Raw genomic sequence first — 25533 nt, forward strand, 5'->3', positions numbered from 1 at the left:
TCTGTCAATGGGCACGTGGGATGCTTCCACCTTTGGTTGTTGTGAAGAGTGTTGCCGCGAATGTGGGTGTGCACGTAGCCCTTTGAGTCCATGGTCTCAACTCCTTTGGGTTTTCATGATCATTTTTGCCCAACGGGAGAATAAGATAAACCTACCTTAAGGCAGGGCTTTCCCACTTTTTCATGTTCAGGCTTACAAAGGAAATATCTGTTTGTCTCCCTGGGATTTGGAGCCTCAACAGGGTGGTGGAGGTGACTAGCCCAGCATCCTGCTGCCCCAGCTGCCCACTCCCAGACATGCTTGGACACACTGGGTAGGGGAGCTCTCTGCTCTGGATAACAAGATTCTCCAGGTTTAGAGTCCATGTGTCAAGTGGGCCGTGTGGTGCATGGAGTATAGATGCTCTAGGTGTGGGTGATGGGATGAGGTGTACGAAAAAGGCTCTCACTTCCCCTTGGCTCACACCCCTTCCTAGAGTTGGCCCTCTGTAGCCCTAGAATGAGACCCACTGGCTCTCATAGCCCCCGGCATAGCAGCTGCTTGGAACAGCTGCATAATGTTACTGAAGTGGATCAATCAAATTATCCAAAAAGCCAGCATTAGGTTAGGATGCCCGAGGCAGGCAGGCGGCTGTGGGGGCTGAGCTGGAAGACTGGACTGGGGCTGCCGCTCTGGGCGGCACTTAGAGACCAGTGTAAACTGAGCTGCGGATCCTGTTCAGAAGAAAAAGTGAGAAGGAAGCCACAGGCAGGGCTGAGCAGAGGGCAGGTACCTTGAGGGAGAGGGAGAGGAACAGGGAGAAGGAGGGGAGGGAGAGGCTGCCCCAGGACTTAGAGCTTCTGTGAGGCTTTGGGGATGCTTCTGCATTTCACTTTTGCAAAAGTCAATTCTATCGACATTACAGTCTCCTTCCCTTGAGGCAGATGGGCTGGCTTACCCACCTTGAAGGTTCTTAGGGGCAGGTGCAGTTGAGAAAAAGCCAGAACGTGGGGAGGACTGCTTCCGGACTGGTGCAGTGGGAAAGAATGGCCACCAAGACAGCACTGAATGCTTCTTTTTCAAATATTTTATTAATCTGTTTGGCCAAACAGGTAATGGAAACTGAGAATAATAATTTGCTAAAAACTTCAGGTCATGAATGCCCCTTTCCCCCAGGAAACAAAAGACTCCATGGTTACAGAATGCACCATTGGGTTATGACAACATTTCAAAATAATGTTTCCATTTCATATGTAACAATGTAAACTTCAAAAATAGTAAACTCTAACCCCTGACCCTCTTTACAGATCTATCACAGATAGAATTTTCTGGCAGACCTAAATTGTGTAAGTAAACAGCCTGGTGCTTAAAAGTTTCATAAAAAGGTTTACAGATTTCAGTAAATAATTTTTCAGTCTTGGTCAGGAAGTAAAAGCAGCCAGCAATTCCCCTCCTGCACAAGGTACCTTACATGGGTATTGTACACCCTGGGCCACACTCCGTATACACTGGCCATCAGCTCTGTCATTTTTGTACACAGACATACACATATATATAGAGTTTTATTTGTTTCTAAAGATTTTTACATCTAAATTATAAGACGGCGCCAGTGACGTATCACGTCACCTCGCTTCACATAGGTAAAGACGAAAATTCTGTAGAAGGCACTGTGATTTCTCTTGCACGATCTTACACAGACACATGAGAGCAGGCCAGCCGGGGCTTGGACTTATCTTGTCCTTCCTGGTACCTGGCACAGACCTGTCCTCTGATAGTTTTTGATGTTCATCATCCATTTCTGCCTTGCCTCTTCACATCCCAGACATCCTTCCCTCCCTTCTTCCATCCCTCCATCCATCCATCCAAATAAATTGACAGTTATCTTTTGGTTCATTGAAACTCCTTAAAATTAAGAGTACAGCTCTGGTATAAAACAAAATATGACCTACCATAGCTGAAAAATAATCACAGTGTACAATGTCATGTTCAGTTGCTAAGATTCTAAACACTTGCCCTGACTTGTCAAGAACGTCAGCCATCCAAAACGATCTATGCAGGGATCTTTTAAACCCACTTTACATTCGTTGGAAAAGCACTGAGAGGTTCTTCTTTCCTCTTTTGTATTGAATTGGTACCCTTTAGTGGAAGGTCTGATGTGGAAAAGTGCAAGCAAATTGGACATGCCAATAAATACCATAGAACTTACCGCAGATGACCAAAACTGTACAGGTATGTACACCTTATCCAACTGAGGTTCCTCCCGGCAGGAATAGACCTCCCAGTCATTACCACCGAGTTCTAGAGGAGTGGTGTTAGCGGGCGAAGGAAGGGCGGGCTCTTCTGTTCTTGCTCTGAGGTCCTGAGCTCAGGTCGGCAGCGCCCTCTGCAGGCTCCTCCTTCTTCCTCACTTTGAGGCGGGTGAGCAGCTTGATCAACCACACATCCCACTCCTCTGGCAGGAGCAGGAGGAGAAAACCCAGGCCGATGATGATGATGGCGATGACACGGACCCCATTGAAGACAATCTGACTGGTGTAGTGATCAATCACTGTGGGAGACAGAGCATGGAGGTTACCCAGCTGCAGGGCTGGGGGCATGTCCCCGGAGAGCGGGCAGGGTCTGGGGGCATCCTCCTCTGCCTGGCAGTGTTGTGGTCTTGCCTGGACCATAGGATTCTCCTCAGTATGATTTTGTTCCAGGTGGGCTGGGGTTACCTCTCGTAAATCACCCTTAACTTTATAAAACCTCTCTGGTATGAGGCCTTGCATTTGTATGTCACCTCCCAAAACTGACTTGATAGTTCAAACATTGATATATGTGATTAGAAAAAGTGAATGAAGGGCAATTGAGGAGATGAGAGAGAGAGAGAGAGAGGGAGAGAGATATTACACACACACACACACACACACACACATATTTGACCCTTGAACAACATGGGTTTGAACTGTACAGATCCACTTATATGTAGATTTTCTTCCACCTCTGCCACACCAAGACAGAAAGACCAGCCCCTCCTCTTCCTTCTCCTCCTCAGCCTACTCAATGTGAAGACGACCGTGAAGATGAAGACCTTTATGATGGCCCACTTCCACTTAACGGGTAGCAAATAGACTTTCTCTTTCTTATGATTTTCTTAATAACATTTTCTTTTCTTCAGCTTTATTGTAAGAGTACAATATATCATACAAATAACACACACAATATATGTGAATCAACTGTTTTTCATCAGTGAGGCTTCTGCTCAATAGTACCCCATTAGTAGTTAAGTTTTTGGGGAACTGACAGTTGTATGTGGATTTTCAACTATTCAGGGGTTGGTGCCCCCACTCTTTCTACATTGTTCAAGGGTTAACTGTATTTTTTTTTTGTTTGTTTTGAGACAGTGTCTCACTCTGTCATGCAAGCTGGAGTGCAGTGGTGCGATCAGGGCTCACTGCAACCTCTACCTCCCGGGCTCTAGTGATCCTCCCATCCAGCCTCCTGAGTAGCTGGGACTATAGGTGCCACCATGCTTGGCTAATTTTTGCTATTATTATTATTATTATTATTGTTTTGTAGAGATGGGGTTTTGTCATGTTGCTCAGGCTGGTGTAGAACTCCTGGGCTCAAGCGATCGTCCCACCTTGGCCTCCCAAAGTGCTAAGATTACAGGCGTGAGCTCCCGTGCCTGGTCCGTATTTCAGTTTTTAATATTGGTTAAACATTCTGTTAATTCAGCAGATAAGGAGAACGAACCAGCCAGTCCTGTGAGCAGATGTCAGGGAGAACCCAAAAGCCGGGCAATGACTCTGCTTTGACAAGTGAGATATGCAGCAGGTTCCCCGGCTTCTCGCTTCCAATCAAGAGTGGCCTGGGATTCCTTTTTTGGACTCATCATTAAACCTTTTATGTTGCAGGTAAGTAATGAAAAATTATTTTAATTAATCCCTCAAACACCTGGCCATATTGTACACTCAGAGTAAGTTTCTATACAAGACAACTGGAACATGCCTTCTGGAGACAGGAACACGGTGTGACTACAAACTAAAGATACAAAGAATGTAGGGGGAGAATGGTGACAAGAGATTTTTCAGAAGCCTGCAGTGTCTGGACCATTTTCCTTTTTTACCAGCTGTCTAGGAGCTCAGGTGCTTTCTGCATTTTGAAATGCTGTCTCATTGATTATTTCATCTGGTTGTCACATCAACTGAGGTAGCAAGGGTAGGTATGATTTCTCATTTGCAGGGGAGGCAAGCTAAGGCTCAGAGAGCAGATGAGTTGGGACCACAGATCTCCAGGTGGGCTGTGGTGGTGCTGGGCCCGAGCCCTGTCTCCTGATGCCTCCCCCAGGCCTGGTACTGCCGCCGCTGTGAGGCAGTCCTTCCAGAGGAGTCTGGGCTGTGGTGGGGCAGAGAGGTCCAGGGCCTGTGGAATGGGAGCGGTGGGAAACATGGGGAAAGGCTTGGGAAATTGGGGTGCCTGCAGGCATACTCACCACCACATTGAACAGGATAAGGGTTTGCCATTCCCTTGGGGTTGGGGGTGGCGGTGGTCTTTTAATGGCCTGGAAGTGGCAGGATTTGGGAGGTGGCTTTGGAGGAAGCTGTGCCCGGGACAAAGGAGTGAGTGTTCTGGGGAGGACAGATTCACAGCCCTTTTCTCGCTGAGAGAAGGATGCCTAGGGAGGTCAGGTGTGAGGCTAGGAGGTTCTGGGAAGAAAATCCAAAATTCCCATCCGTGTGAGCCAGGAAAAGGAAGGTGGTGAGGGGCAGGTGAAGACAAGCTTCTGAAAGAGCTGTCAACTGTGTGCGCCTTGGCAACAAGTCCCCAGGGGAAAACAAAGGGCGGTCCCGAGTTCCTGGGCAAAGGACGTTCCCTCCCCGTCTTCCTGGAGGTCAGGGAAAATCACGTTCATGCTTCTTCAGCTTGTCAGCGTGAATCTACCTCATACCTTGAGCAAATTTTCTCCCCCAGAAAGTTACCTGCAAAAGTTACATTTTTTTCTGCTACATAATTGCCTACATTTTTTAATAATGCTGATGAGATTCATTTCTGCTCCCCATACCAGTTAGATCCAGATGGCTTCAGACTTACTGTATCTTGAAGTGGTATGTGAAAATCAGCCCATTATGGAGAAAATATTGCGTATATAATGACTATTAACATTTCACCTAAATGCTTTTATTTATTTATTTATTTTTGGCAGATGGTTAAACACGCATTCTATAGGAGACACAGCAAGAATATATGTAAGTATGTATGTGAGAGGATGTGTGTGTATGAGTGTGTGTGTATGCATGTGTGTATGTGTGTGCATGTGTGAGTGTATGAATGTGTGTGTGTGTGTGTGTGAGTAGGTGACTGAGTGTGTGTGCTTATGTGCAGATATAGAAAGCCGCGTAGAGTTACCTGCATTCACAGGTACGCTGAGGACGATTCCAAGAGACATCAGAGTGGGATATGTAACAGCAATTCCAAAATTTAATACAATATTGAATGCTGAAATAAAGAATGTAAATAACGAGTGTTATTCACGACTGCTCTGTACTTTACCTCCCTGCTGGCCTATCTGACCCAGGTTTCGCTGATGGGGCTGGAGTCATAGGAGTTACAATGACCCTTTGCTCTGATTCAGTGAACTCAGAGTTCCTCTGGGGGTTCCAGGACTTGGGACCAGGAGCAGACACTCTGAGTACTCAGCCCCTCTGTTCCCTGATTTTGAAGAAGGGAAATAAGTTTGGAAATGGTAACCATTGAGAAGGTGACTGGGACCATCTTACCAGTTTTGCTTTTCTCTGCTGCTGGCAATGAACAGGAGCTCTGGGAATTTTTTTTTTTTTTTTTTTTTTTTTTTTTTTTTTGTGAGGCACGGTCTTGCACTATCACCCAGGCTGGAGTGTAGCACACTGTGGTGCAATCACAGCTCACTGCAGCCTCAACCCCTCTGCTCAAGTGATCCTCCCCCTTTAGCCTCTTGAGTAGCTGGCACTACAGATGCACACCACTGCACCTGGCTAATTTTTAAATGTTTATTGGAGATGAGGTCTCATCATGTTTCCCAGGCTGTTCTTGAACTCCTGGGCTCAAGCGATCCTCCCGCCTTGGCCTCCCAAAGTGCTGGGATTATAGGCATGAGCCATTGTGCCTGGCTGTGTTTTTAGATGGAAATTGGATAAGTCACCTCCTTGGTTGCATTCCTGCCTAGCTCTAGACTTATATCAAGTAATGGAGACAATGATGATGATGACATTAATAATAATGATAATCTATGGTATTCTATAGTATTTATTGAACATTGACACTTATCAGGCAATTTTTTTTTTTTTTTTCTTTTGAGATGAAGTCTTGCTCTGTCCCCCAGGCTGGAGTGCAGTGGCGTGATCTCGGCTCACTGCAAGCTCCGCCTCCCGGGTTCACTCCATTCTCCTGCCTCAGCCTCCTGAGTAGCTGGGACTACAGGCGCCCGCCACCACGCTCAGCTAAGTTTTTGTATTTTTAGTAGAGATGGGGTTTCACCGTGTTAGCCAGGATGGTCTCAATCTCCTGATGTTGTGATCTGCCCGCCTCGGCCTCCCAAAGTGCTGGGATTACAGGCATGAGCCACCGCGCCTGGCCCTTATCAGGCAATGTTTTAAGAGCTCTGCAGGTGTTAATTTACCAGCTCCTTGCTGTACTATGCTTAGTAGGTAACATGCAACACACTGGGCTATTAGTTCATTATTCAGAGCAGCAGTGACCACTGTGACTACTACATTGATACTGGTTCTGGAATTCGAATCCAATGTCATCATTTCAAAGACTACTTTGTGAAACAGAAATATCTTAAAAACCGGTAAGAACTAAAGAATAGCAATGAGCACTGTTGTCTGCCTTCAGGGAACATGTTTCCTAAGGGTCCTCTGCTGGTGATTGCTTTCTGGGAATTCTGGACAGCTGGTCACCACTTACTCAATAAGAGAACTGAAAATCCACAAAGATTTCCCCATGGAATGTCATCAAAAGAGCTCCAGTATTCCACTTTGGTAAAGTAGAGGATAATAGGAATGCAGGTGATGAAGAGGATGTTAAACACACCCAAGATGGACAAAAATAAGGCGGCTTCTCCAAACTTAGCACTGCCCAGGAGGAGCTTGAACAAAACCTGTAGGAGAAAGCAGAGGAGGACGGGGTGAAGGCTCACCTCAGACCCCAACATGATGTAAGTGAAGCAGAGTTCACTCCACAATGCTGGGGTTGCACTGCAGGATGGAAACCAGATTCCAGGCGAATTCCATGGGGTTTGACCTGTGTTCATTTGCACACATATTCAAATCCCAGTGACATGGCAGAGGAGAGTTGCTCTTTGGTTATAGAGAAAGCATCTTTGGGAGTCATGGGTTTTCATACTAGGTTTGATTTGTCTGTGTTGTGTTCCTGACACTACATCACTCAAAAACATCTGCCATGATTACACATCCTCTCAGAGACCCCTAGAAGGGATCCTTGACCCTGTATAAGCAGGTTGAACACCATTGCTCCCAAGAAAGAGTGCTCTGGCTGCAAAGACATTTTCTGTAAATCAAGGGTGGGGGGATTTTGCTCATATCTGCTCCATCCCACCATGTCCATTCCAGAAATGGCATGGGTTTTAGTGGAATGCACCAAACTTTTATTTTCTTGCACCTGTTCTTTTTTGCACATCATTTCAGGGGTTTGGAAGGCCAGGAGGAGAGGGAAAATGTGATGGGAGTGGCCAGGAGCTGAACTGAGAGAGGCAGGTGGCCCCAGGGCAGCTCCTGTGCTGAGTGAGCTGTGGTCTAATTTGAGTCTCCCCATCGTTGTCTCCCTCACTTTTCCTGCTTTCTCTTTGTTCAGCCATTTCCCAACTCATTCATGTATTTCCTAAAAAATGTGCAGGAAGTATGGACGGGGAAGTAAATGGCTTTCAGCCTCTCACTTAGGAGGCCCCATGGACAAGTTGCAGGTGGTAGAGGAGTTGGAGATGGGAATCTGAATCAGAATATTGTGTTCATTGTGGATTGTGTTTCTCCCTGTTTTTTTGCTCCTCATTAGGCCACAGCGATTTGAGTCTAGCAGAGTGTATGTAGCCTTCTAATATCTTCTGCATTTGGACGGTTGCTAGAGTCTCAGAGTGGTGCTCGATTATCGCATCTCCTCAGTGAGAGGTGTTCAGAGAAAGAAAATGACATGTGTGTCTTCCTCTGTGGGAGGTGAGGGCAGGGAGGTGATAAAGGATAAGGCTGAGTTATTTCACTTGCCCAAAACCAGAACACATGGTACTCACAGAGCTGGGGGAAAGAATGTCTTTTCTTATGACTCTCTACAGTACTTAAATTATATCGGTCCTATTGTCTGGATCCACAAAGGGCTGATAAGTCTCAAAACTAAAATCTCATTTCTCATTGGATCTTCTAGGTCAGTTCTCCAACTTGGAGTCCTGAAAATATTTGCATTCTCTGCAATGGATCTTAGGAGAAGGAGAGAGGAGGAGAAGGGAAGTGAGGGGGGAGAGCAGCCAGGAGACTTGATAAAGTAGGAGGTGAACAGAGAAAGGGACCTGAGTGCGGGAATAAAAATTTGTTTCCTCTAGACCTGAAGTTGGCAAGTGCTTTCCCATGGTTCCCAACATTTCATCAAAATACTTTATTATCCCCATATTACAGCTGTTGTACTTTTATTTATTTAGCCTTCAAGGCAGTACTGGAAATGCATATGGATTCATAGCGAGCAGTGGAGGCTGCAAAAACTGTGTGGGCAAAGATTTACATGACAAAGCTGCACCAGATATTCAAGTCTTCCCACCCCATAGGGTGGCAAATGATCTGAGCAAACACTGAGCTTGTCGGCTGCCATCAATGACGTCAGGAATCTGACTGTGCCTGTGCGGATGGGCACCACTCATTTTATCTCAGATGCTGCAACGATGTGGCTACAGATAGAAAGGCCCAGAGAGCCAAAGCCAAGAGCAGTGGCACACCTCCCCCTTGCCCTTGACTGAAGTCTCTGTCTGCCTGTTGCACAGTTGACTCCAGCTATCTAGAGCTGCCTGTCCTGAAGCACAAGTATCATCAGAAGCTCTTGAAAAGTAAAGGACCAGCCATCTAAAGCCGGCTGTGCTGGCTGAGGAGAGCCCAGCCAGCTGAGAGGGTTCGCTCCCCGCGCATACCTTGTAGAGGGCAGACATGGATGCTGAGGCCACCACCAGTGCGATGCCGATGACGGAGTGGCTGTGGAAGCCATCAGCGTAGGTCATCATCACAATGCCAGCGATGGCGAGGATGGCGGCCACAATCTGGACGGATGGAAGAAAATGCTGGTCAGGGAAGTCCGGATGGAGTCGGAGGGGCCACGCAAGCGCCAAAGACCCGGAAATGCACGTGGGGTTCGGCCACGTGAGGGGAAAGTGGTGTCTCCTTTTTGTTCCTCCTTGGGGAGCAACAGGCAAAGGCTGACTCTTGTCTAAATTTTTGTTGCTGCTTAGGGCACTTAGCAAAGCTTGGCTTGGCCAAAGAACGGAAACTGCTGGCAGCAAGGAATGGGTGGCATGGTGGTGGCCAGTCACTGCGGTTCTTAGGGACCCGAGAAGGAGGTGGTCATGGTTGCAGTGGCAGGTTATTAAATGGTCATGACAAGGCCTGGCAGATAATCCCTGGGCAGCCCCCAGAGATGACCTGAGTTCTTTCCCAGCCTTCTGAAAGTACCTCCTGTGACCTTGCTTTTATGTATTTCATATCTCAACAGGGAAGCCACTATGAGGACAGAAGATCTTGTCCCCATTTTCTACCCCAGCAGTGGGGCCTGACAGAATGTCACCTGCCAATCAATGCTACAAACAATGTCCTAACCTTGGAGGTGCAGTTCCTTTCCTCTGTAGCCGTAGGCTCCTCCACCCTACCCACCAAGGCTCCCCTCAATCCTGTTATTGTCCTGATACTGACTTCTCAGTTGGGACGGAGGCCTCATGGAGATGTACATATTACTCTTGTGCAAAGTGAAATTGCCAGAGTAAATAGGAGATAAACCATCTGGGACAATATTCCTCAAAGGGGAAAATGCACCAGCACAGAGAATCAATACAAGGACTGATCTGAGGTAGCCATGAAGCTCCAGAAATGTCACCAGGTGGGAGGTGGAGAGGGGGTTGCAGTCAGTAGAACAAATGTGTGCAGGAGAAGTTTCCACTTCTGGATTTACTGAGAATTTTATCCCTCTTATGAATCATTCAAAATCAACTTCAGCTGTCTAAAACAATATCAAATAGCTAAGGTTAACTGAGTGGTCATAGCATGTATGTTTCTATGTATGTTCTCATTTTGTACCACAGTAGATACTGTCATTCACCTCATTTTGTAGACATGAAAACTAGGCTCACAAAGCTTGCCAAACCCACACAGCTGGTATGTGGAAGAGCAGAGTCAGATTTCAGGTCTGCCTGACTGCAAAGTTGATAATTACATATATATACAGGAACGCATGATTCACATAGGAAGTACTGCCAACTTACTGTTAGATTCAAATTGAGGTTGCCTTCGTAGTTAAAACATAAGATGTTTAGGTTAGTGAAACATAACGTGGCTTAATCTCATGCAGTATGTCTGAGTTACGTACTTCTCTTAGCGTATACCTCATACGCTATATTTCTATACAATGCTGTATCCACCCTTAACGCAGAGGCATTGAGAGAGCAGGTGGTTATCGTGTACGAGAGAACTCCCTGGCCCAATCTGTCTGCGTGTTCTTTCTGGTATGGGAATTCACTTGCAGTCCGCCACACCGCTTTGCATCAGATATATGCCTACATTTCATATTCAAATGCTACATGTACTGTGTAAAAGTGTTCATTAAGAGAAAGAAACAGAGATAGCAATACCATAAGGGAATTTTTTCCCCACAGGAAAATAAAAAAGGGAAAAGTGAGAAAGCAGGTGGGGAAAGGGTTGGTTTCTGCTCCAGAGAACACATGTAATGCAAGGGTGCTGCCAGCAACATGCCAACCGGGGCAGGCATCAGAGGACTCCCAGTGAAAAGACAGGAGAAAGGAATGGAGAGAAGAAAATGGCCCAATTCCAGAAGCTTGGTGCATCTCCCCTCTGGAGATACCCTTTGTTTGTTTCTTTTGTTTTGTTTTGTTTTGAGACAGATTCTTGCTCTGTCGTCCAGGCTGGAGTGCAATGGCACTATCTCGGCTCACTGCAGCCTCTGCCTCCAGGGTTCAAGTGATTTTCCTGCCTCAGCCTCCGGAGTAGCTGGGACTACAGGCGCCTGCCACCACACCTGGCTAAATTTTATATTTTTAGTAGAGATGGAGTTTCACCATGTTAACCAGGCTGGTCTCGGACTCCTGACCTCAGGTTATCCACACACCTTGGCTTTCCAAAGTGCTGGGATTACAGACTTGAGCCACCGCACCTGGCCTGGAGCTACTTTTTATTGAGCCTTTCCAGGCTTATGGCTGAAGTTGGAAGAAACGAAGGACAGTGAGGGGTGATTTTTTCAGAAGACTTGAAGGGCAGATTTCCAACCTCTTCCTCTCTTCTCTATTGATTAAATAATAAACAGCTAAAAGCTTCTGCCTGGGCTGCACTGTGCGGCTAAGCTGGGGGAAGGGACAAGGGGTTAGGAAATGAGAGCATGGTTGGCCATTGACCTTTTGGTCTGTTGAGATAAACATCAGAGGAGCCCGTGCCACTCCATCAGTTCATTCTGACAGACAGGCAGGGGACTCTGATCTCCTCCTCCACACCTCCCAGCCTTCTCCTGGGGGTCCCACCCACAAGGCACAGTGTTGACAGCCCTGGCTGTGGACCTTCCACTCTCCAGACTTCAGCAGCCCTGCAACAACTGGCCCCATGTGCTGGGATGTGAACTGGGGCTCCTACCTCACTCTCAATACCCTGTGGGGCGCAGCAGGGTTGGAACGTGCCCTGTGCCTTTGGGAGCAGAGCTCAAGATTCCTTCCTGATGCCTGGAAGTCCTGTTAAGTTTCCAGTTCTATCTTTTAAAAAGTATGTGCATATGTTACATTTGACACCCTAACACATCTGAGTTTCTTGGTTTTCATGTGAAAATATTTTCTTGCCCATTTCCTGCACTAAAACAAACTCTCTAGGAAGGCCAGTCAAGTCCGCCCTGTGGTTCCATGTGCTCCACGTACATCTTCTCCCTACCGGGGCCCCTGGACAGGTGCTGAGGGTGGGTTTGGAATCATGACATCAGAGCTTCCCTGACCTCCCCACGCCTCTCTTTCCTTACACTTTCCTGTCCCCCTGGCCCTCAGTGTTCCCCACAGAACAATCCTAAAACAAAGCCTGATGGGTCACGGTGGCCCAAGACCGAGATGGGTAAGAACCACCACCTCTGCTTTGTCTGCTTTGTCTAGGGAACAGTTAGCTGGAGGTAAGGAAGGAACACAGGCCGGGGGTTGCTGCGTAGCGTCTTCATGTCCTCACCCAGCGTGGTGACCCACTGTCATAACCTGCCCGGCTGCCAGAGCTCCAGGTCTGAGTCCCACGCACCCAGGCATGAGTCACAGACACACCACTCATCTCCATGACAGTTCTGCTCCCTGCTCTCTGGGGGGCTGAATGGGAAGGCAAAGGAAACCCTTGAGCCTTAAAGAGGAGAGAGGAGGGTTGGTGGTGCCCTAGGTGAGGTCTAATCACCATTCAGACTAGGGCTCCTCCTGCTTAGTCTTGCTAAAAGGTGGCAAGGCCTGGAGCAGTGGTTCACACCTGTAATCTCAGTGCTTTGGGAGGCTGAGGCAGGCAGATTGCTTGGACCCATGAGTTCGAGACCAGCCTGGGCAACATGGTGAGGTTCTGTCTCTACAAAATATACAAAAAATTAGCTGGGCGCGGTGGCATGCCCCTGTACTACCAGCTACTCAGGAGGTTGAGGTGAAAGGACCACTTGAGCCCAGAAGGCTGAGGTTGCAGTGAGCTATGATAGCACCACTGCAATCCAGCCTGGGTGACGGAGTGAGATCCTGTCTCTGCAAAACAAACAAGCAAGCAAACAAACAAACAAACAAACAAAAAAGCCTAAAAAACAGCAAACAACAAAACATGGCGGGCTGCACGGTCTCTGCCAAACATAACCCCATTTGGAAGCTTTTTAGATTTGCACAGCTTCAGGCGATTTTACAAAAGGGAAAAATGGATTGATTTTTAATCATCCTTCCCCCAACTCTTTCCCTCTCAGCTCCTGGCCTGCTTTCATTGACTCAAGGAATACTGGAGTTTGGAGGGAACTGGGGGGATCCTCTAGTCCACCCCTTCTACATCTGAGAGTAGAAAGTCGCCTGGGCTGTGAGCTCCACCATTGCCTGTCCACTGTGTCTTTCCCCGTGCTGGGCTCAGGTTGCAGAGGGCAGCCCCCCACACAGAAGGGAGTCAGGACCAGATACCAGATACTGTTCGGGAATGGATGGCTCCTTTTGAAACACTGTAAACATTTTGATAATTGGAAACATCAGCTGGAATCTGATTGAGATGGGAAGTGATCTTGGAAAAAGGTCCATGATCCCCAGGAATATGCCGCTAGGGTTTGAGGACCCCATGGGTGACCTCTCAGCTCACCTTCTGGCTCCTTCCCCTGCCTTCCTGGTTTAAAGACCCTCACTGTGATGGGTGGTCCCGAACAGCCCTGAACAATCGGAGAATCTCACCTCCCATTTTCCTTGACATAGAGGCTGTGGGTGGTCTCACTCAGCCTAGTCACAGCTGATGGGCAGTGTACACCCAGGGTTCTACCTGCTCTCATCCTACTCTTGCTTTTGCCACATTAAACTGCCTCTCTAAATATTCATCCACCAACAAGAGAACTGGGCTGATCCATCAACCTCCTCCAATTGAGAAGGAATAATAAGAATAATGCCATTGAGAAAAGATACCACTTATTGAGTTTTATGTGCGAGGCATGCATCATCTTATTCTCACAACTGTTTTCTAAGATGAGTAGTAATATTCTCTCCATTTAACAGAGGGTCAGGGACATTTACTAGTTTGCTCAAGGTCCAAACAGCTTATAAGAGTGGAGCCAAGATCTGTGACCTTGTCATTAACTCTAGCCTGGGACATCTCCATTGCTGAGCTAGAACCCTGACCTAGAGAAGCAGGGAACATATAGAAAGCACACCTAAGCAGAGAGTCAGATGGCAACACAAGGAGCCAGCTTGGCTCCTTCCAAACAGACACTCCAATGGCCTCTCACCCTCTCATACCGTACGTGGCCAGGAATCTCCCCAGCATGATAAGACACGTTTGCTTCCTTCTGGATCTGCGCACATGACCTAGACTTATGGATGTTTTCCAGGAACCATGGCCCTTGTGGTTTGAGTAATTGCCTTAATAACACAAGTCTCCTTAGCAGCCAATTCCACAAACATAAGGCTGTGCCTTCGACACGGTTCTTATGTCTGCTTGGCTCTGAAGCTCATATGCTCAGCCCTCCAGGATGGAGAACCACGTTAATTCTTTTCAGTCTTTGGAAATTACCTAACGGACAGTGTTAGCCAACCCAGGTCTGAGTGAAGTCTGAGCGGTCCCATGCACCAGCTAGATATTATCTTGGAACTAAATCTCCATCTGTTTATCAAGGAGAATCTTTCAGTCCCTTTGGCATGTGGCAGTGTCTCCTGATGGATTTTGCTAGCTCTCTGAACTCCTGAAGAAGAGAAAAGGGCTCTCCAACACAACCTGTGGCAGGAAGCTCTTAGATGACTGGTCATGCACTTCTGAGAGGAATAATGGTTATTAGAGAGACTCACAACTGCACAGTGCTTTGCAAGTTACAAAATGCCATCAATGCCATCACTGACACTGGCTCCTGGGGGCTTCATTCAGTGTCAGTCTAGTACCAAAGGCCTTCAACACAAAACTTGGCTCAGTACACAGTGATCAGCAACAGACCAAACCAATCAAGTGGCCAGCATGGCCAGAATGTGCCATATTCCAAGGATGATTGTTGGGTGGGGGGTTGGAGGGGTCTTATCCATGTATAGCAATATAGATCTGGAAGCATCATATTGCTTTCTATGAATTTAGGAGTACTTTTCAAGTTTTTCACACCTCCTTCTCTTAATCTCAAAAAAAAAAAAAAAAAAAAAAGGGTTTCTTCTGCTAGATGTAGAATTAACCTTGAAGCTTCTCTTCCAGGAACAGGGTCTCATTTGGAATTTTCTAGGGACATCTGAGTCATGCCAAAAATTTCCATAAATTCTCCTGGCTCTTTACATCAAAATAAAGTCAGGAAGGACATGGGTGGGTGGCAGGGGGACCCAGGACATTCAAGGCTTCAGCATCGAGGCAGGCAGGCGGCTGGGTGGCTCACTGTGAGAAGTATCTGCATTTCTTGCAGAGATGCATCAGATCATTTATTTGCTGAAAGCTTTTCTGGTGGCACAGAGAGTGAGTTTTTCTTCCAAAATTAACATTAAGCCTCAAAACAAATTTTCCCCCTACTGGAAGCTAAAAATATAACTCAGAAGTTGACTCATGTCCCCACTGCTGTTTGGGTAACTTAGGTGGGTGTGAATGCACCATTAGGGTGATGTCATTGTTCCCAGGACAGGGAGGGAAGGCCGGAAGTAGAGGGCCCTGCACTGGTGGCCAGCAGGGCTTGCTTTCATGGGACTGCCCCTCAAACTGGCTCTTAGCTTTGTGGCTGAAGGGGGAAGCTGTACACTAACTGCAAAAGAACTAGTGGCCTGGCCAAATGCTCTCGGCGCTGGTTTGCAGCAAGGTGATGACGGGTCCGTGGCAGCTCCTGGCCACAAGAGGGAGCCAGTCAGAAGTCACTAGTGTTCTGCCGGGTGCGAAACGTCTCCCGTTTCTTCTATTCGGGGGAATCGCTCTATATTTCAGCTGATATTTGATAGTGCACGTGTCCTATTTCATACAGCTGTTATGAAATCCGATGAGCTAACTTTGACTAGCTTCTAATGTAATTGACTGAGTCTCGGTTGTAAAATGAGAGGTAATTCAAGGGATATAATTTCACTCCCCCTTGGTCATTGGTTAGAAGGAAGTGAAGCTGGCCCTTCACAGTTGGGACTCAGCGTGAGTGTGTCTGGCCCACTCTGGCTGTGTACACACGGCCCAGGCAAAGGGCCAAGACTGCATGCATGCATGGATGCGGAAGGATCCTTCGGGTTTCACGCACATCCTCACCCGAGAGTGGCAGTGTTAGCAGAAAGCTCCAGGCTGCAGGGCACGGTCATGCCACGCACTGCAGCCGGGAAAGCCGCCCATGAGACACTGGGTGAGCACGCAGAGAGCGGAGCATATCGCCATTCCCAGGCTGGGTCCCCGACTGGCACACACTTTAGGGAATGCTTGTTGAAATGCTTGAAATGAAAGGTGCTTTAATGAATGCTTGTCTAGTATGGTTTGCAAGCAAGAAGGTTGGCAAGGCACACCAAGAACCGGGCCCTCTGCTGGGCTCATTTTCTGCTGCAAATCAGAAGGAAAGTGGTCAGCAGCTTATGCTCATGGTCCAGCACATGGAGCTAAGCAAGCCGATGGGCAGGTTTTGGTTGACATGACTGAGTGAGGGAGGAAGACAGATAATAAGGAACTTACCCTCACTCCCATGAATCTGTCCCTGAGAACGATCCATGAGAGCAAGAACACAAAAGCTTTGTTGCAGCAGAACAACACGGAGACATCCGTAGTGTTTATTTTCTTTATTGCATGTAAGTACAGGTAGTTTGTGAGTGTCCAAAGAACACCAAAGGGTGCTGCCTTGGTAAAAAACACCTTCAAAGTCAAGCCATTGTCTCCAAAAAATCGACAGCATTCCCTAAAACAAGGAAAGAGAGGCATTGTTATTATTTTCCTGGGTTCAGACAGATCATTTATTTCCTATACCAAGTTTTTTTTTTTTTAAGCAAATATAGGAAGGGGCAGGGTTTTAAAATTATTATTTTTAATAAACATTTTTCTATTAAAGCCCTTCAACCTACTGCTTTAGTCCACTGAAACAAATGTTGCACAGTGATCTGATGTCACAGATTCTTCCTTCTGTTCATGTTAAGCTTAGAATTTATGGTTCTATACAGAAGGTAATGTTGGCGCTATCTGACTCGAAGGCCTAATTCTATGGTGATTGACTGAGGGATTCTGTTACTTGTTGAGTAGGAGAAGGGGTTCACTACACCTTTTTATTGGGGTGGGCATTGTTGTGGGGGAAGGATGGTAATGGAGGAGGATGGATACTCTAAGACAGGGTGTCTAATCTTTTGGCTTTTCTGGGTCACATTAGAAGAAGAATTGTCTTAGGCCACATATAAACTACACTAGCACTAACGATAGGTGATGAGCTACTAAAAGAAATCACACAAAAAAAAACTCATAATATTTTAAGAAAGTTTACAAATTCGTGTTGGGCCTCATTCAAAGCCAGCCTGGACCACATGTGGCCTGTGGGACAGGGGTTGGACAAGCTTGGTCTAAGAGAACACATTGAAACAACTTTTAAAAAATGTTGCCCTCAATTGGAGTTACCTTTGTGATCAGGCAGGGGCAGTCACTTCTTGGGCGTATCTAATACCTTTTGGCTATGATACGAATAGTGTTAACTCGCGACCTATTTTCTCCCTGAGGCCATTTTTTGGGTACTTATTCCACCATGGGGAAGTCCCACTTCTCTAAGAGACTATCTAGCACAGGAAGAATAAGCAGATCCAAAAGTTCAGAGTCTAACGTGGGAATGAGATGAGGAAACATCTGTAGAAGAAAGTCTTTTGATGCCATTCTAGAGTCTAGGGGGAAGGATCACAGATAGTTCAAAAAATCTTTAAGAAAATTAAAGCCAGTCTTCCACAGGCAGAAGAAGGAAGTAGAGGAGGCTGTGGGGGGCTCGGGTGTGGAGAGAGGCCACTGAGAAGGCTTGGTCGACAGCTGCCTGTTTCCTTGACTGTCAGGGAGTGAAGATCATTGCTGGGTTGGGCCCGATGAGCCAGGCAAGGAGATGGACGAGAGAGGAGGCACTGCTCTGAGGAAGTCCCTGTCCAGGCTCATGGACGTGGTGCAGCACTGCCACAGCTGGGGATGGCCTGCCAGCCAGGAAGGGAGTCAGCCTGCTAGTGATCTAGAAATAGACTCAGTCCCAAAAGAACTGCCACGAGAGCAAAAGAAAAGACATCTCTAGAACAAAGCAAATGCACTAGGTTGGGGGAATAGCTCTGTTCTGTGCCACTTAATATTAAAATGCAGAGAAAACGGAGGAAAATTAAAAACAAGAGTCAAAGGGGATTGGGTAAGATTTTAAATTTAATTTTACTGTCTATTCTTCCTATCAATCTAGAAGGAAATCTGTCTTTGTTCATGACTCAACTATGGGATGTCCATAGCACGAACAAGAAAACTCCTTAGAGAAAGGCATGAGAGCCCAGGATATTGAGAGAGGAGAAACACACTTACCGTTTTGTAGAGTCTGGTGCAGTTTGGCCACCTTTCTCTGCACACAGAGTCCTATGTTGCTTCTGAACAAACCGGGGCCAGGTAAAACATTCACATCACTAAATTTATCACGAGACCGATTCAACTGAATTGATTCCATTTTGGCTTTATATAGCTGCAACCCTCATCTAACTGAGAGGCTGATATTTCTTTTTGCCACGTATTTTTTCATACGGTATTCCAGCTACATTTTCTATGGGGTTTTCCCAAGCCCCTGTTTGCAGAAGACTCTGTTCCCCCAGGGGCAGTGACCATGAATGATGGCTTCCTTTATGTTTGTGATTATGGTGGCTACATAGTGATGCTGGTCCATTGAGTATGACCAAAATAAAATACAAATATTCTTTCTGGCCACTAATGCCATCCTATCTCCACTATACTTAGAGGTTTCCCTTTCTAAGAGAAGAACATCACACAAGTAGAATTTCCAATTTCCACCTGGCTCACTGTCATGAAAAATAATTCATGTTCTGGAAGGGGCCATCCAAGGCTAACTGGACAACCTACTTCCTCTCTGAAAATCCATATTTGACTCCTCCAAAGCCTGATTGCTGTAGGTGGGATGGAGAAGGGAGGTAGGGCACAGACATGGCTTGGTATTGATGGCCCAAGTTGCTAGAAATGGGAAGGGAGTGGGGATCCCATCCTGGAGATGAAAAAGGTGAGACTCTGAGGCCTGGCAGAGTCCTGCTGGCCCTTTAAGGCATCATGGCCAGGAGATCACAGCATAGGTTGGTGGATCTTGGTTCTAATGAGACCAAGACAATTGGCCCCCTGGACCTGTGAGCCTCGTGATATTTTGAGACCAAAGACTATGCACTAATCTTCAGTGCTAAGAGATTAGTGCACAGTCTTCGGTCTTAAAACAGCATAATATTGGCCCGGAGCGGTGGCTCACACCTGTAATCCCAGCACTTTGAGAGGCCAAGGCGGGTGGATCACTTGAGGTCAGGAGTTTGAGACAAGCCTGGCCAACATGGTGAAACCCTGTCTCTACCAAAAATACAAAAATTAGCCAGGCATGGTGGCAGGCACCTATAATCCCAGCTACTTGGGAGGCTGAGGCAGGAGAATCACTTGAACCCGGGAGGCGGAGGATGCAGTGAGCTGAGATTGCACCATTGCACTACAGCCTAAGTGACAAGAGCAAAACTCTGTTTCAAAAAACAAACAAACAAAAAAACCCAGCACAATATCTCAGGATCTGGCTAGCCCATGTATGTCCCTGATTGCAAGGGAACCCAAGACAGATGATGAACATGAATCCATTTCTGCCAGAGACCTCCCTCTTCTTGGTATACAAATGGAGCACAGTCAACACTCTCTTGACTGACGCCCACATAACTGACTGGACAGTCTAACGCCCTTCATTCCTTCTGCTCACTGATGCTGCTGGCAGGGCTAAAGACTAGAGGGTGGCAGGTTACTTCCGGAACACTCAAGTCCTTCTGTTCCTACTGATTGAGTCACACACAAAGATTTAGATGTGTTTACTTCTGATCCTGCTTGTGCCAGTTAGTTCTTGGTATTTCAGTTACACAGTTTAATTAAATATTTCATGAACCAATGAAATATGAGTGGGAAACGAAAGCTTTTTTTCTGTGAAATCTAAATTGAGAGCTTCAAGAAAGACTTAATAAATATAAGCAATACCAAGCTGGGCGCGGTGGCTCATGCCTGTAATCCCAGCACTTTGGGAGGCCGACGTGGGTGGATCACAGGGTCAGGAGATCGAGACCATCCTGGCCAACATAGTGAAACCCCATTTCTACTAAAAACACACAAAAATTAGCCGGGCATGGTGGTGCGTGCCTCTAGTCCCAGCTACTTGGGAGGCTGAGGCAGGGGAATCGCTTGAACCTGGGAGGTGGAGGTTGTAGTGAGCCGAGATGGCGTCACTGCATTCCAGCCTGGTGACAGAGTGAGACTCTGTCTCAAATAAAAAGCAATACTGCTACTGAATATTGAATTATTCAATAGAATTATTCAAAGAAACATGGTAAAAGAAAAAATTGTAAAAATCAGTAAGTTCTGCACTTATATTATTTGACAAATACTTATGTTCTTAGTACTCTTTAAAGAATCCCAACTGGGATAGCCTAACTTGACTTGACTTTATATTCTAACTTTTCTATGAATTTCTAAAATTTGGTTATGTTATATATTTAGGGACGAGGATGGCTTATCATTTAATTCATGTCAACAAACACTGGTTTAGCACTTGCCATTCCCACAATTCTAGACAAGGTCTTGTGGTTGATACAGAAAAGTAAACTTTCTAAGCTAAGGAAACGTCTCTTTTAAACTAAGATGAGTTATTTCTTTTGTAATTTCTTCCACTTCAGTTTTTCTATTTAGTTTTTTTCTATTTCAGTTTTTCTGGTGCTTCTTTTAGTTTGATATTGGATCTTTTGGTTTGATCTTCTAATTATCTTTTTTCCTTCTCTCTTTCTCGATCTTATTTTATGGGAGATTATCTTGACTTTATATTCCAACTCTTCCATTACATTTTAAATATTGGTATCCTCCATTTAATTTTCAAGAGCAGCTCCTGCTCATGAGAAGGTGTAATTGGGGAGATGACATTTATCCTTCAATGGGAGGCAACGCAAGCCTAACATATTGACATAGGAGATAGATGGTGTGGAATATAATGATGCTATACTGGAGAACTGGGCTGATTGGATAAGTCCTCAAAAAATGTGGATTTTGAGCTGAACCGAAGGACTAAAGGATAGGAAGGATTTATATGGGTATGTGTGTGGTGTGGGGCAGAGATAATATCCTTGTAGAGGTAAGAGAAGATATTGTATCTATGAAACAAGAACAAATGGTTATTAAAAAGGATATAATCTTGGAAATTAAATATATGATGTAACTACATTTTTAAAATTAATAGACATTTTGGGAGGCCAAGGCAGGCAGATCACTTGAGGTCAGGAGTTTGAGACCAGCCTGGTCAACATGGTGAAACCCTGCCTCTACTAAAAAAATATAAAAATTAGCCGGGTGTGGTGGTGCGCACCTGTAGTCCCAGCTACTTGGGAGACTAAGGCATGAGAATTGCTTGAACCATGGAGGTGGAGGTTGCAGTGAGCTGAGATCACGCCACTACACTCCAGCCTGGGAAATAGAGCAAGACTCTGTCTCAAAAAAATAATTAATAGAAAAGTTGGAATATAATGTCAAAATAATCTCCCACAAAATGAGAGAGAGAGGGAGAGAGGAAGAAGGAAGGAAGGAAGGAAGGAAGGAAGGAAGGAAGGAAGGAAGGAAAAAATTAGAAGATTAAACCAGAAAGTCCAATATCAAACTAAAAGAAACTCCAGAAGGAGCAAACAGAAAAAACGAAGTGGAGGAAATTACAAAATAAATCATTCAAGACAGTTTCTCAGAACCGAAAGACAAGAATCTTCACAATGTAAGGGGTCACCAAGTACCAACAAAATGAATAAAGAAAGAATCATAACAAGGCATCTGTTTGTCAAATAAAGGTATAAAGAGAAAACCTAAAATCTCCCAAGAGAAATAAAACAAACAAGGTCAAGAAATAGGAAATTGTAATCACCTCGGACACTGCCACAACCAAAATGGAAGCCAGACAATCATGGCACAATGCATTAACATTTTTGAAGGAAATTTTTTTTTCTAGCCAGAATTCTATCACCAATCAATTATCAATCAAAGGTGGAGGTAGACTGAAAGCATTTTCAGCTATGCAGTCCTCAACAGCGGTGTCTCCCAAGCCACTGGAGGACAGGCTGCACCAAAGCAAGGGTGGTCCGGAGGAGAAAGACGTGGCAGCTGCAAGCAGGCCAGCTCTACACGGGCAAGAGAGAAAGTGGGTCCCAGCATTAGCAGGGTGCTCTGCTGCAGACCAGGAACCACAGAAGGCTCCTAGAGGAGATTCTCTGAGGAAGTCTTATGATTAAGCAAGAACAGGGAAAATAGTGATAGGCTTTTGAGGTGGCAGAACGTTTAGGGAAAAAAATAACAATCATTAAGTGGAAATCAAGATGAATGAGACAAAAGAGGGAAATATTGTTGGCAGGAGAAATGATGGGTTTTTCACAAAAGGCAGCAGAATCAGTGAACAACATATGTGTGCTTATGATAATGCAAACACTATTAACTAAAAATTGGGATATTATTATGTTGGGGGATGGGGAAGAAAGGGTAGGGTAAGATAGAAATCAGAGGATGTCTATATTTAAGAAATATGGAAATAAGAATTTAATTTAGCTAAATGGGTATAAATACCAGAGAAAAGTATCCGCAAGAATTGAGGGTGGCTGAGAGTAGGCAGATGTGGAGCTGGAAGAAGTTACTCCTCTTTACCATAATTCTTTTACTATTATTTTGCTTTTCTAAAGTATGTGCATGCATTAAATTGCTAAAATTAAGTTAATTAAAAACACGTAAGAGAGAGGTAAAGTTTCTGTGGTTGAAGCTGAAATGTGGGCACTGAGACAGCTTTGAGGGGTGCAGTTGGAAAACCACAGAGAGAGAAAAGCCCCGTGATTAACAGTGAAGGATGCCACAGCCCAGACAGATGAAAAGATCCACTCAAGTTCAAACAGATGTGAGTAGTAGAGCCAAACCTGCAGCCTGGCTTGTTCCTCAGTGAACACTCTTATGTTCCTCTCTTTTTCCCGTACCCATTTCATCACCATTTAAATATGTCTAAGTCTTTCCAACTTCAACATACTCCTGTACAAAAGCAAGCCTCTCACCCAGCCCCTTTCCTCTGTTCCCCTTTGTCATAGCCACACTTTTCAGAATAGCCATCTACGCTCACATTCTCCATGACCTTGCCTTCCTCACTGTCCAGCTACTCTAGTCCATGCCTGCTCCCCACACTCACTCAAACCCCTGGACGAACTGTGAATGACCTTCACATTGCCAATTCCAGAAGGCACTTCTCGGTGTTCATCTTACTCTTGGAAGCCTCTGACATTGTTAACTGTTTCTCCCTGAAACACCCTCTTAGCTTCCAACTCAGCACAGTCCCCAAAGTTTCCTTTGACTTCTCCATACCCTTCTAGACTTCCTCTGTAGGCCTTCTTTGGTATTTTCTTTTTTCTTTTAATTTCTTCTAAAAAAAAACAAACAACAACAACAAAAAAACCCAGGATACATGTGCAGAACGTGCAGGTGTGTTACACAGGTACATGTGAGCCATGATGGTTCGCTGTACCTATTGACCTGTCCTCTAAGTTCCCTCCCCTCATCCCTCACCCTTCAACAGGCCCTGGTGTGTGTTGTTCCCCTCCCTGTGTCCATGTGTTCTCAACATTCAACTCCCACTTATGAGTGAGAACATGTGGTGTTTGATTTTCTGTTCCTGTGTTAGTTTGCTGAGGCTGATGGCTTCCAGCTTCATCCATGTTCCTGCAAAGGACATGATCTCATTCCTTTTTGTGGCTGCATAGTATTCCATGGTGTATATGTACCACATTTTCTTTATCCAGTCTATCATTGATGGGCATTTGGGTTGGTTCCATGTCTTTGCTATTGTAAATAGTGCAGAAATAAACATACGAGCACATGTATCTTTAGAGCAGAACAATTTAGATTCCTTTGTGTATATACTCAGTAATGGGATTCCTGGGTCAAATAGTATTTCTGGTTCTAGATCCTTGAGGAATTGCCGCACTGTCTTCCACAGTAGTTGAACTAATTTACACTCCCACCAAGAGTGTAAAAGTGTTCCTATTTCTCCACAGCCTCACCAGCATCTATTGTTTCCTGACTTTTTAATAATTGCTATTCTGACTGGCATGAGATGGTATCTCATTGTGATTTTGATTTGCATTTCTCTGCAATGCTCAGCAATGTTGAGCATTTTTTTCATACATTTGTTGGCCATGTAAATGTCTTCTGTCGAGAAGTGTCTGTTTGTATCCTTTGCCCACTTTTTGATGGGGTTGTCTTTTTCTCGTGTATATGTTTAAGTTCCTTGTAAATTCTGGATGTTAGACCTTTGTCAGATGGGTAGATTGCAATACCACCCTGAACATGCCTGATCTTGTCTGTTCTTTGATATTTTCTTAGGGTTCTCTTTAACCTACAAATAGTCACTGAGTAATGTCATCTATTGTCATGGCTTTAAAGCCCAGCTGATGACTCTTTAATCAGGACACTTTAAAAAATCTGATACCACCCTTGCCTGGACATTCTCAGATGCCTGAAATTCAGCCTTCCCAAATAAACTCAGTGTCTTTCCCTTGCATCCTCAATCCCGAGATGCTACCATGATTCAAGTTTCTACCCAGGCCAGATACTTAAGAATCATTCTCAGCTTCTCCTTTTTTGTCTTCACATCTAATTTATCACCATGGCCTATAGATTATTTCTACCAAATATTTTATTCTCACAGTTAGTACCCTGACCCATGCCCTTATTCTCACTCACTTCAACTACTGCTGCTGGAGACTAGCTTCTCTCATCACTGCTGTCCCTCCTCTAATCCAATTCGTTCCATTTTCCACACTACACTCAGAGAGATCCTCCTTTTCCCTGGCCTTCCCTTAGGATAATGGCCAACCTCTTTGGTCTGTTAATTTCCATCAGTTGCATATCAGCTCATATATCCCCTTCAGTGTTGGGACCCTGTGTCAGTATTCCTGACACATGGTCCCATAATGCCCTGTCTTCCTTGTCATAGTGTACAGGACCGTTATTGTAATTGCACTTTATTGTAATAGCAGCTTATTTAATTGTTTGACTTCTTCACTAGAACATACACTCTGTGTGGTTGTTATACTTTTGCTTCATATTATATCTTCATAGCCTAGCATATAATACACGTTCACAAATAATTTTTTTTTTTTTTTTTTTTGAGACGGAGTCTGGCTCTGTCGCCCGGGCTAGAGTGCAGTGGCCGGATCTCAGCTCACTGCAAGCTCCGCCCCCCGGGTTTACGCCATTCTCCTGCCTCAGCCTCCCGAGTAGCTAGGACTACAGGCGCCCGCTGCCTCGCCCGGCTAGTTTTTTGTATTTTTTAGTAGAGACGGGGTTTCACCGTGTTCGCCAGGATGGTCTCGATCTCCTGACCTCGTGATCCGCCCGTCTCGGCCTCCCAAAGTGCTGGGATTACAGGCTTGAGCCACCG

At 45.6% G+C, this 25533-nt stretch overlaps 1 protein-coding gene across 2 annotated transcripts in view; it reads right to left on the reverse strand.

Annotated features, from left to right (window-relative positions):
• Positions 1-1048: 1048 nt before the first annotated feature.
• Positions 1049-25533, reverse strand: part of LOC105464118 (solute carrier family 35 member F3) — a 409658-nt gene continuing 385173 nt past the window's right edge. For both annotated transcript variants that reach the window (XM_011711786.3, XM_011711787.2), the window contains 5 exons: positions 16539-16758; positions 9125-9250; positions 6907-7099; positions 5368-5457; positions 1049-2527 (listed from right to left, as the gene is read on the reverse strand). In XM_011711786.3, coding sequence (XP_011710088.1) covers positions 2292-2527; positions 5368-5457; positions 6907-7099; positions 9125-9250; positions 16539-16758 — 865 coding nt within the window. In that variant the 3' untranslated portion in view covers positions 1049-2291. The remainder of the gene's footprint in view (positions 2528-5367; positions 5458-6906; positions 7100-9124; positions 9251-16538; positions 16759-25533) is intronic.

The sequence above is a fragment of the Macaca nemestrina genome, chromosome 1 (genome assembly GCF_043159975.1).
Source record: "Macaca nemestrina isolate mMacNem1 chromosome 1, mMacNem.hap1, whole genome shotgun sequence".
Classification (NCBI taxonomy): Eukaryota; Metazoa; Chordata; class Mammalia; order Primates; family Cercopithecidae; genus Macaca; species Macaca nemestrina.